This window comes from Sphaeroforma arctica, assembly GCF_001186125.1.
Source record: "Sphaeroforma arctica JP610 unplaced genomic scaffold supercont1.163, whole genome shotgun sequence".
Lineage (NCBI taxonomy): Eukaryota > Ichthyosporea > Ichthyophonida > Sphaeroforma > Sphaeroforma arctica.
The window spans coordinates 51,484-63,850 of NW_014040395.1; the positions used below are offsets into that span (position 1 = coordinate 51,484).

At 42.0% G+C, this 12,367-nt stretch overlaps 3 protein-coding genes across 3 annotated transcripts; 1 reads left to right on the plus strand and 2 right to left on the minus strand.

Annotated features, from left to right (window-relative positions):
* Window positions 1–1,339, minus strand: SARC_03263 (Cdc42). The gene is made up of 2 exons (XM_014302944.1): window positions 708–1,339; window positions 1–145 (listed from the first exon to the last, which is right to left on the minus strand). Exons 1-2 carry the CDS (start codon window positions 1,155–1,157, stop codon window positions 20–22), a joined length of 576 nt encoding a protein of 191 aa, XP_014158419.1. The 5' UTR covers window positions 1,158–1,339; the 3' UTR covers window positions 1–19.
* A 3,825-nt stretch (window positions 1,340–5,164) lies between these two features.
* On the plus strand, window positions 5,165–8,522 carry SARC_03264 (hypothetical protein). Its single transcript, XM_014302945.1, has one exon. The coding sequence runs from the start codon at window positions 5,591–5,593 to the stop codon at window positions 8,027–8,029; it is 2,439 nt and encodes an 812-aa protein (XP_014158420.1). The 5' UTR covers window positions 5,165–5,590; the 3' UTR covers window positions 8,030–8,522.
* Window positions 8,523–9,190: 668 nt separating this feature from the next.
* Window positions 9,191–11,870, minus strand: SARC_03265 (hypothetical protein). The gene is made up of 3 exons (XM_014302946.1): window positions 11,546–11,870; window positions 10,785–10,936; window positions 9,191–9,643 (listed from the first exon to the last, which is right to left on the minus strand). Exons 1-3 carry the CDS (start codon window positions 11,768–11,770, stop codon window positions 9,556–9,558), a joined length of 465 nt encoding a protein of 154 aa, XP_014158421.1. The 5' UTR covers window positions 11,771–11,870; the 3' UTR covers window positions 9,191–9,555.
* Window positions 11,871–12,367: the final 497 nt, after the last annotated feature.

Sequence of the window (12,367 nt, forward strand, 5' to 3'; positions counted from 1 at the left end):
GTCACTTCACAGGAGCACTTTATAGGAGTGTACATTTCTTCTTCTTAGATGACTCTGGGGGTTGTAGTGCCGACAAAATGGCCTCATCGAAAACGTTCTTGAGTCCCTTTTGCGTCAGTGCAGAGCACTCTACGTATTTCACCGCCTACGAACATCAAGTAAGAATACAAGCAGGTCCCATGTCAGTGTTCTTGTGGTGCGATTGTCCGGTAAGTCGAACGTATACACGTCACGACAAGTGAGGTTTTGCAACTATATTCCATACAAGAATATTCGCATACTTTTCAAACTCGCCACGCATTTACAGCGACAGTACTACTGGCTGACGAAAGTGTAAGAACATCTCTCTTGAAAAGGTGTACACATGCTTTTGTGACTTATCATGTTGAACACCGAAAGGAAAATAGGGAGAACAGAGCTCGACAAACCAATATGAAAGGAAAATAGGGATAACAGTGCTCGACAAACCAATATGAAAGGAACCACGACTCGGATAAGGAACTCGAGTAGGAAAGGTAAATACACGATATAGACCCTACGAAGTAGTTTTCGGCATTTGCGACGTCGACAACAATTCGGAACATGTCTATAACCTAAACTTACTACCTACAAACGTAACGTAAACAACTCTAAAGAATAACGCTAAAGAAAGTTAATATCCGCCATAATACTATAAACAGTCCTTGAATAAACACACATATGCTCACCTTGAGATCCTTAGCCATTCGCTCGGCTTGGTCGTACTGGATAGGTTTTTGCTTTAGTCTTTGTAGCTTCGCTATGCTTTGTTGGTCTTCTCTCAAATCGACTTGTGTGCCTACCAAAAGAAAGGGAGTTTTGGCGCAGTGATGCGCAATTTCTGGCACCCACTTATCCCGTACATTTTCAAATGAACTTGGGACGACGACTGAATAGCATACTAGGAAAATATCTGTTTGTGGGTACGATAGGGGACGTAGACGATCGTAATCTTCCTGTCCGGCAGTATCGAATAAGCCTAGAGTATAAGGGTCGCCTCCGATCATGACAGTGACGGCATAGTTATCGAACACAGTGGGCACATACTCACTTGGAAACTTATTTGTTGTGTATGAAATGAGCAAGCAAGTCTTTCCGACCGCACCGTCGCCCACTACCACGCATTTGATGGTCTGCATGTTGTCTTTGGGGTGTGTTGTGTAACGTCTCTAGATGTGCGTTTTCTAAACCTTGCTGCTGCGTGCCTGAGCCACGGACGTGACCGAGCGCGATAAATGTATTAGATAGCAGGCACCCCTCAGAACTACCTTAGATACCTCGTCTGCGTATTATACTAAGTAGTATGAGATAGATAGATATACTTTATCAGCGAGATAGATGGCTATAATATCATCTCTATCTCCGTGTAGTAGATGTTCGTCAGTTCGTGCCAAAAGCCCAAAGCCCAAAATCGAGACGGTATGAGGCTGTTAGCGATGGGTCTGACTCTGATGGCCCCCATCAACAGTCCAAAGTCCAAAGTCCAAAGTGCCCCAAAGATATTTGGTGTTGAGTGGGACATAAATAGTTGCGCAACAGCACCGAACAAACTGTAGGTATCGATTTCGGTCAAGCAGGAATCGAGTGTTCGATCCTTGGGACTTGGGTGTGGACAGTGGTGCAGACATCGCTACAATCTTAGGTCCAAAAAGTGTCCCTCTATATACATTACTGCACCTTTGATCCCAAAAATAATACTTTTAGGGCAATCAGTCCCAAAGCCTTTATACACCAAGTTTGGGGGGGTTTTCGCCTGCTGTGGTTTAGCTGTCAACAAAAATAAAACAATAAATACCAACCTCCTGTACGGCGGCAGGTAACCAGGTTTGCAACTAAATTACAAGAAGATATTTATTTCTAACAAAAGTTTCTTTCAAGCCGAGCTTCGTAAAATAGCCACAACTGTTGTATTATATTAATAGATGATGTACTATTACAACTGGACGCTGGTGACAGTGGTGAGTGGTGACTGGTGACTGGTAAGAGACAAAATAACAGACCGCTTTTAGAAATGTCGTTTACGGGATGGGGTGTACTCTTTGCAACAAGTTTTCATGTATATATTTACTATTTTGTTATTTTTTTTTCAATAAATGCATTTTTCCTCGGGCACTGGGCAGTCGGGCCTTGGGCTCTTAGACCTCGGCCCTCGGCCCTCGGGCCATACTCGGCCTGCCGCTTGTTGTGCATATTTTATTTCTTGTACATACATACTCGTATGTATTTTTTTATTTTGTTTAAACGAACATATTTCTTATACTTTTCTAATAAAAAACAATTTTAGAAAAAAATCAAAACATCGCCCAACAAACAGCCCAAGAGAAGAGTTAAATATATTTATTATGTTTTTACAAAACAAAATATGAAAACGGGCAAGACTTGTCTTTTTATATATTTTTATTGAAAAAACCCCGAAATCAAAACAACTGCCAATTTTTTTTAATTCATTTTTTTTGTTTCTTATGTTTGTTTTTTTTACCACAAGCGATAGTTCAAAGTTGTCACAAGTCACAACTTCTTGTCACTAAATATGAATAAAATACATGCAGGTCTGGCAAATACACACTTATAATCTTATTGTAATGTGTTAACTCGCCTAGTTGGGCCTCGTATGATGACACAACACATTTATACAAAGAAGAAGGCTAAAAATGAGCAGATAAACGAACTGCATTGCAATTGTATTCAAAGTATTTTTTTGTTCAATTTTCAGAAGGCTATGATTTTTTGAATTGAACACGTGAACACGTGTGCTGTTCGATGTCCAAAATGCTATTTATTACATGACCTATTTGTGTATTTTTATGTAAGTAGTATTCAGATTTCCTTAGGGAGTCAGGTTTCTCGATGATTATGTGAGACCATATTGTACATAGCGTTTGATACTATGCCTAACAGCCATCGAAATATATTAAACAAAGTACTGAAACTCTAACATTGACATGGTGAATGTCAAAAGCAGGCCAGATTATGCTATTAGACAAATTCTCATTCAGAAAGTAGGTATGAAGCTTTAAACATTGGTCGGCACTGGGCATGTGCATTGGAACGGATTCTGGGAAGTATACATTAATAATAATGTTATGCCTATGTTCAATCAACAATTCCGGAAAACCAATCCTGAATATCAGTGAAAGTAATGCATCCCTGCAGAATCGTGCGTAGTCTGTGATTTGCCTGCAACGAAGATGTGTAGTGCCATTTGGTGGATGCCAGTATGTATTTCAAATTTCGGAAGCTCGACAGATACAGTGATCTCAAGAGCGTATATCAAGTTGTATAAATAGGAAGCTACTCTTTATCGAAACAGGGGTGCAGTACAAATCTGGATTTATTTGTATATGGTTGGTAAAACGCGTGACTGCGAATAGGACACTATGTTTTTGAATTAAGACGTCGTCTATAAGAGAACGTTAGTATACATGATGTATATATTTACCCTATATTTTAGTCTTAGACGCCGTATATTACGAGCATTGGTTTACATATTCAAGGTATATATTCAACATGTTTTTTAAACAAATGAGGCAGGCAAGGACAGCGTTGTTTACATATGTATATATATGTGATGTCAGATGTGTATATCATATGACCTATGCTTTACTATTTTTCAAAAGACGTCTACATATACAATACATATTGCCTGTTTTGGAATTATGACGTCGTCTGTAATATTTATGTTAGCTTGTTTATTTTATAGCCTGGTGCATTTTTAATCCCAAGACGGGCTGACGGCATGACCCATGACATTACCCATGACGTCTATTGGTGTTTATTTATTTTTAGTAGGCGTATCCACCCTCCTCCGATGAAAATTGAAATTGGCTTGTTGCTGGAACTTTGGAAGTTTGAACCACCGTTGTGTTTTTTTACAACAAACCTGTTTCAATTTATTAGAAGGCTATTTATGAAGAAAAAAACTGTTCTTTTTAGGAGGCTATGTAAATATTTACAATGAATATGTAAAACAGCAGATGTCACATGGTCTGATCACTTATGCGAATGATCTTGGGCCCCGGCCCGAGGTGGGCCGGTGGGGCTGGTCATGCTTGTTCCACTTTCAGGTTGATGTTTTTTTTCTTCAAAAAGGGTATATTTGTTTTTGTTATTTGTTTTTGTTTCAATAAAATAACAATGTAAAAACAAATACCAAAAACTAAAGCAATTTGACTTTTTTTTTTTACGGGGGAACTTGTTCAGTGCCAGAGTCGAAACTCGGAACTGAAGTGTTTTAGAAAGCTATGGTTTTTGTTTTGAAATTCACGTAATAAAAACTAACCTACCATGCAGCAGTCAAGAATTCCTACGTGATTGTAGGTGGTTCATTGGTTTATTTTAATGTATTAAAGACCATATTTTCAATCTTAGCATATTTTCAAATGCGATTATATTTCTAGACAAACCATACTCCACATTTTTTAAATTGGATCGCCTCTGGGCACTCTACTATGTAATACTAATTAAAAATAGTAGCCCTCTACTAGTAGAGAGGACTGTCCCTCTTTGCCTCTGAGGACCTGAGGCTCTGAGTCTGAGGCCTGAGCGCTGAGCGCACGCGGCCTTGTTGTTTTAAATATTTCAAGAAAACTAAAGTACTCATGCTACTAGTAGGATAGACAAAACCTGCCAATATTTTTAACTCAAATATTTTAACTGCCTTTTACCCGCCTAAAAATTAAAAAATGAGTCCGAAGAGGCGAAGACCTCCTGTTTGTCACAATGTTTCAGAGCACACTTCACATTCAACCAAATAATAGAATGCTCTGATTTCCCGCAATTTAATTATGACCAATTGTATCTGTTTTCTATTAAACTTTGGAGGCGCGGAAGAGTGCATTGATTCGGTAGCTTCTAGATTCTAAATCCCATTCGCTAAATTGTAGTTATTTTACCTATTTTATTATTTTTACTGTGAATCTGCGCCAGCTATTGAGAATTTTGCAAAGAATTGCACCCTCGCTCCAGCCGAGTCCCACAGTTCCTCACTCAGTCCCACATCGCCGCACAAGTCACAGGTGACTGCACTCAAGTCTCACAGACTCAGTGTAAATACTAAATAGTCGGTAGGTTTTTCACCTCGACATTCTTTTAAACTAAAAAATGCTATTGTTTGCGAAATATCTATAATTTTAAAATTAAGAGGCCTACGGAATACAAATCAATTTAACGAACCATTGTTTATCACATTCGTCCAAACAGGTGCAGGAAATATACAACATAAAGTATTGAAGACTACTTTAAACTCATCACTTTGTGCTGGCCTCGCTTGCATTAGATAAAAAAGGTCAACTACGTACTTATACATTAGGGATTAACTCTCGTTACACGACACTAGTATCTGCTTTCAAACTATACCCGTGCTAAGAGGCGGCTCAATAACTCGTAGTCTTTGCAGCGTTTCTTGTAGGTGGTTCAGTTTACACGGTGACTGCTGCATTCAGCCATAGCTCACAGCATCACAAACAACGTGTTTTGGTACCGCTCACTATTAAGTACCCATTGCTTAGTTTAACATATTATCATCTCTTGTAAACGTAACAACAAATACTAAAACAGAGCACGCTTGGTCACTATGTTCAGGCCAATTGTCACGGTTGCATTGTGTGCCGCCTGGCAGGTGCTTGCAACTGACTACAGTGTTGCACCAGGTGTCAATACTATCCAAACTCAGTTGGTTTCGGTAGCAGATGGTGATACTCTGCTTCTGGACGCAGGAGTCTATGAGCTTGATAGATTTGTGCATGTCACAAAGGCGGTGCAGATTGTAGGTACGGCTGGTACAATTGTTAGAGCTGATAGTACGTCCGTACCAGCTGCGTTCTATATAGACGCCCTGGGTGCGAGTATCAAGGACATCACATTGGAAGACTCGTCCACAGGGTCGTCATGTCAGTTTGAGGACCCTCAGCCCTTGAATATCTCCTTCATGTATGATCTGTATGATGCACCCAAAGGCATGCACATATATAGTAACTCGTTAGTTATCGCTGGTGACGCTGGTCCGTATTTCAATACCCGTGCGTTGACTGATATCCACTTCGGCTCTTGTAAGTTAAGTACTGATAGCAACAAAATGTCTCGCGGGTTTTTGGAGATCCAGACTGTGAACTGCCGAGCTAACGCTGGAGTGAGTGTTGCCTTCAATTATATGACAAATTGTGGTGCCACAGTAACAGACTTGGCTACCATCACTACATATGATGCGGCAGTCGAATTGAATTTCGAGGAAGAAATCACGATGGATGATTTTGAGGAGAGTGACTTTTTTGCCTTCTCACATTTGCGTACGGGTGAGGCCCTAGCGCAGATGTCTATCAGTATCGACCGTTTGAACAAGATTTGTACGGACGTCCACGTACGCACAGACGAAGGTACACCATCAGGAGGGGGAAATAATGGCACCGACCCAACAGATGGAGATAGTATCATCGAGAAGATCAATGCGGCTATCACAGATTTGGATCTAGCCGCTATTAACGACAATACGTCGGTAGTGGAGATCTCTCTAGTTGTCCCATGCCCACACGGTATATATCCCCTCGACTCCACGGGTGGGGTTCTAGTGGATAAGGACAGTATGGAAGATGATCAAACAACTGTTAGCGATTGGGTCGTGACAGGTGACTGTGCCGAGGAATGTCAGAATGAGAACAGTTATTGTATGCAGAAACTTTCATTCCAAATCACGTCTTGTGATCTGACTGCGACTTATCACATTCAGAACTTGCCCTTGGCTTGTGTGCCCGGTATTGTGGGCTGTGAAGATGAGGGGCAGCACGCTAATATCACCTTCAACATCGACACCAATGGACTCTGTGAAGAAGATCCATTCCAGCTCAGCGACGCTTTCGAGCCCACTGTCAGGCTCAGATCCGATGACACGTTCCAGACCGATCGTGACACGAATGCGTTCACTCCCGATAGATCTGATACGTACTGGACCATCGAACTTTGGACTAACAAGACAGCACTGATCATCAAGAGCGCCGAGATTCAGAAGGTCGAGAGACATTACGCCAACGAGTTGGGAGAGAAGATTGAGGGATCGTGCGGTGAAAACGACTACTTTTACAACGATGATGATTCGATGACTCAAATGGAGTTGGATGCCATTCTTAAACCCGTGTTCCATCTAGGAGTCGGTGACATCATGATGGATGCGACCAACGAAGCGGGTGAGTTAGTATATGACGATTACGGTGAGGTAGTTCGTGTACTTGATCCTAATCATATACCACCCAAGATCGATACTATTATTCCCATGACTGACAAATGGCTTTGTGAGGCCGGTGAGACAGTAGAGACTATGCAGAACGCATCGTCTTATATGTTCTGTTGGTATGTGATTGTAGAGTACGAAGACTCGACCGCACGCCGAAGGAGACGTTCAATTGAGGAGGACAGTTGGAAGTACGACGCCTTCGCTGACATCGAAGATGTTCAGCACATTGGTGGTATGGACTTCATGAAGCGCAGAGAAGTTGCTGGTGGTATTGGACACGGTCTGCTTGAATTTGTTCCGTTTGCGGAGGGAGAGTTCAGCAGCCGAAATGGTATCGAAGATATCGAGGTCGAGGACGATGCAGCCGAGCAGACTTCCATCACAATGGCTGTCGGTATTGGAGCTGGTGTCGTCTTCGGGACCGTGGGTCTAATTCTGTGCGTGATCGGTGCGTTCTATGTCAAGAGTCAGAGGGCCAAGGAGAAAGAAATGATGGTGTATCAGAAGGCCTTCTATCCCCAGGGTGGTATGTCGGCCGGAGGTCCTCCCGGTCAAACGATGCAACCTGGCGGCTCTATGTATCAAAGCAACCAAAACGGTGGACCGAGGGGAAGTTTGAACAACAATAGCGGTGCCTCTTCCATGTATAACCGAGGCGGCCACGGTGGTGGCAGTGGTTCTTCTCGGGTGTCCCAGCGATCCAGTGCGTCACAACGAAGTGGGCATGATGGCGCAGGTGCCAGGGCTGGGGGATCGTTCTACGGAATGGAAGAACATTCCTCTGTGTAGTTGATGGTCGCGGAGATGATACTGGTCAGCACAGACGGTGTAGACGTAGGTGTTTGGTCAATTAGGTTGCGATATTGTATGGACGAGGGGTTTTCTTGTGCTATCCTGAATCGCAGCACTTTTATTCCACATGTACACCATCTTCATACATTCGTAAATGGTAGGTGTAAATACATTCGGATACAGACATAAGTAGCGAGACATGCTATGCCAAGGACCTCGTGCTATACCATATACGTTGGATCGTTGTAAATTGTGATTTAGAGACCTGATTCCCTCAATGCTCTCGTCGCAGAACGTGATTGAGGGTCAGAGGACTAAGAGGTGCGTCCATAATTATACGTTATATATAGAAAGTAAAAGAGAAACTAAACATTATAATTGTATTTGCATTTTTATTATCAGTCAGCAGACGTTGTCGATAAATTTTCCATGACATTATTACCTTATCAATTATAAGCTTGCTCGATTAACCTGTGTAGTAGCCTATCTCGCTTTCAGTATTTCTTCACAAAAATCGGCCGCCGCATTAATTGGGAAACGTTGTTTATCGCGTCTGTGGCAGCCACAAGTTTAGTATCCGAGTGTTTATGTCTGAATGTGACTCGGATCCACATCTTCTCGCTCCTTCTAGTCCACTTCTGGAGATTTGCAAAACATAAGAGCGTCGATCGAGGTGTACCTTTTAAAAGCAGGGATCAACTAATCTAGTTGATGGAAATGGCTCGGCTGTCAAATCACTTTATTAAGCGCAATTTCTTTTCCGGACAAGTCGCAAAGCGCTCGCTGCTTCAACCAGTGGATATTGTGGAATCCCTGCAGACACAAGTGATTGCTTGACAAAGCACCGCTCGCATTTGCGACTGCGTTATATCGATGAGAATGCAATGCCTACCAAGTCTGTTGCGTATGAGGTGTTCTGGTTGATTCTTTTCGGCGATCCATGCAACCAATTTCTCCACTATGCCAATGATATGCCCTCTGTTGACGATGCCTTCGCTACACTTGGTCAATATATGGCACCGAACTCCGCAGCTGTTTTTCTTTTTTAACTACGACGGTGGAAAATCTTTGGTACAACTTTTTCCGCTGTGTGCGCGCTTCCATTTTTTACCGTCAACACCCTGTCGTATGCACAATAATTCATGACTATTTCAATGATACATTTGTTCCTAAATTTATTTATTATGTGTGCCACCAGCTTCGATGGTGAAATTAAAGTCAAGGAATGCGAAACTTGCGAAATTCGCGGCACCTCACATTTGGCTATTTGGAGTTGATGGTACATATCCACTTCTAAAATTCGACACTGTCTAAATGACAGGCCGTTCTCAAAAGCGGAGATTCTATGTCCAACTTTTCCTTCAAGTTCAGGCATGAAATGTTGTTTGAGTGTCCAGCACGTTGTCGACCTCGCTTGCTGTATGATACTTGTCAGCTCCTAACACAGAGCATACTCATCGACTACGGGGTTTCTTGACTACTAGTCAGGTTCATATACCATATCGAGAGATCCAAGAGATAACTCAATCGGTTGTCTGCTTACCCATAGCCCTGTTCACCATCACGTAGGAAACTATCCCAGTAGCGATGACGTTCACGCCCCAGGCGACACTGTGCACAGAAGAGAATACAACGGGTTTGTTTAAAAGAGGACGGCTTAGTAGTAGGAGATGTAGAGCAACTATGAGTGTATTGATGTGTTCCTAATATCGCCGCACAGCTACCGAGCGCGTGCGCACTATGAATAGAAGAAATCAAGTCTATGCTACCGCCTGATTGTGACATAGACACTGAACCTTTTCCATAGCCTAGTATGTCTACGCATGTCTACTGCCGTGCGATGCAGATAGTTAATCGCTCAAAATGAACTTTTCCTTTTAAATCCATCGATAAAATGCCGTTATGCTAGTCTTGCGATATATCGCAGAGGTCTCCACGAGCACTACACTCAAGAAAGGTATTTGAGTTCGCAGAAAATACGTGCTTCTCTGTGAAGACAAATTACAAGCGGACATACCGATACGTTTTTTAAGAGGTTTTGAACTGAAATCACTGTTGTTGCTAGAATATCGGTCGTGCGTTTCATGTATGTGTATGCTTGAGTATGCCAATGTGTGTGGTGCGTAGATATACTAGGATATGTGATGTTCATACTAGCTGGACGTATGTGTATGTCGAGTATGCCAATGTGTGTGGTGCGTAGATATACTAGGATATGTGATGGTCATGCTAGCTGGACGTATGTGTATGCTCGAGTATGCCAATGTGTGTGGTGCGTAGATATACTAGGATATGTAATGTTCATACTAGCTGGACGTATGTGCATGCTCGAGTATACCAATGTGTGTGGTGCGTAGATATACTAGGATATATGATCTTCATACTAACTGGCCGCATGTGCATGCTTGAGTATACCAATGTGTGTGGTGCGTAAATATACTAGGATGTTCATACTAGCTGGACATATGTGCATGCTCGAGTGTGCCAATGTGTGTGGTAAGTAGATATCTTAGGATATGAGAGAACGTATTTAGTTGCCAAGTACAATATGCATAGTTAGGTCTTGCACGCGCGACATCGAGGGTTGTATTTGACGGTCAGTCATATAGCATGAGTGCGCACCCGACCACTGCTACCAAGGAACATAATAAGTGGCTGAGTTTTGTTTGAAGGACCGTAATGTAACCCTGATGCTATCATGATGAATATACTAAAAAAAATATAAGCACCATCCCTTCAATACAAGACATACTCATGATCGACTCCAAGCTGTTCCATGACGTAGCTCAGAAGTAGTCCGACGACTATTGACATGGAGTAGCTCACATACAGCCTAAACAACTCGACGAAATACGAGCTGGTCCCGTTTTTCACTCCCAGATAGACTATATGCCGATGAAGTATCTAAGAAAGGTGAAACCCCTGTGTTAGTATTCATTAGTGAACTATTATAATGCAGGAATCATTTTGTCATATTGCCAACTTTTACGTCCATCATCTAAAAATGGCATGATTGTGCGCACACACCACATTGTACATTTCTTGGCAAAGGTGCCGATTGGGTTGAAGTTAACGGATGTTATACTCAACAAATGCAGAGCGACTACACTATGTCGTGAATCTACAGACGTAGTACTCGACGAAAGGCTTATTCAAGTCAGATAACAAGCTTTTAAGGTAACCGTAAATTATAAAGTACCTGCACGTGCGTCCGATACAGAATATAATCATACAGAAAACAAGGAATTAAAGATGATCCAACAAACCACGAGTCAGTACATAGTGTCCATTCTATGCGTGGGAACGAAGCTTGCGATGACTGTATGTCCTACATACATACTCGTGTACTGCCCTCTATTGACCACGCCCGAAATACAAGAATAGCCCAACATAGATTCTACCCTCCGTGATCTGAGCTTGTTCCGACTAATCACGATTGGTTTCAGTGTTTGAGCAGAATATCAAACCGCCATCAGCGAATAATCACGTTGTCATCGGGTAAGTATATCGTACCTGTTGCAGAGGGATCGACAAGAGATACGCCAGTGTCCAACTAATACTTCCAGATATACCGACATCTTGGAATAAGTACTGGTTCAGCTTGAAGAAGATTGTATTGCCAATCCCCCCAGACAATGCGAATCTACCCACTTCTGGTATTAATGAGAGTGGTTTGTACGCCCCAGAGCTTTCCTCCGGTATATTCTTCCGGTTTGTGAGTGGTTTTAGGTCTGACATCCTGAACTACGCTGTGTATCGGGACACTGGTCGGCATGAACTTCTGACGTCAAGTGTTTCTTTACCTTTCTCGTAGCCTTCTAAATTAGACGCCTTTCTGTTCTGTAAATCTAATTTTAATCTCAGGGAGGGTGTCTTAGGTCTCTTGAGGGGGGGGGTGTGGAATGCTCAAAATCACGACGGCATACTTACGTCATCGAATTAAATCACCTATTGGGTAAGTGTGCTGGCCAAAACGTGATAAAACTAAAAGCCCGAGAGGCTTTTTGTAGGCCTTTTGGCGCCGTAGGCGCCATTTGGGGCCACGAATTCACATGAATATTGTAAAATTGCCTGTTTAAAGCCGGCACAAACCGTTATACGTTTTATTGAACCGTGCTTTCTATCAGTTTTATTTATTTTCTGTTATATTTGAAGAAATATGTACGAGATTAGACACCTGGCACCGGGCACGGCCATCTTGTCCGTCAGCCTTATACGCATGCATTGTACACATTCATTGTGAGTAACCTATAATACACGATCTGAGTATGTGATTAGTATATATATGTATATAATTATATTTATAATTATATATATGTATATAAATATAAATAT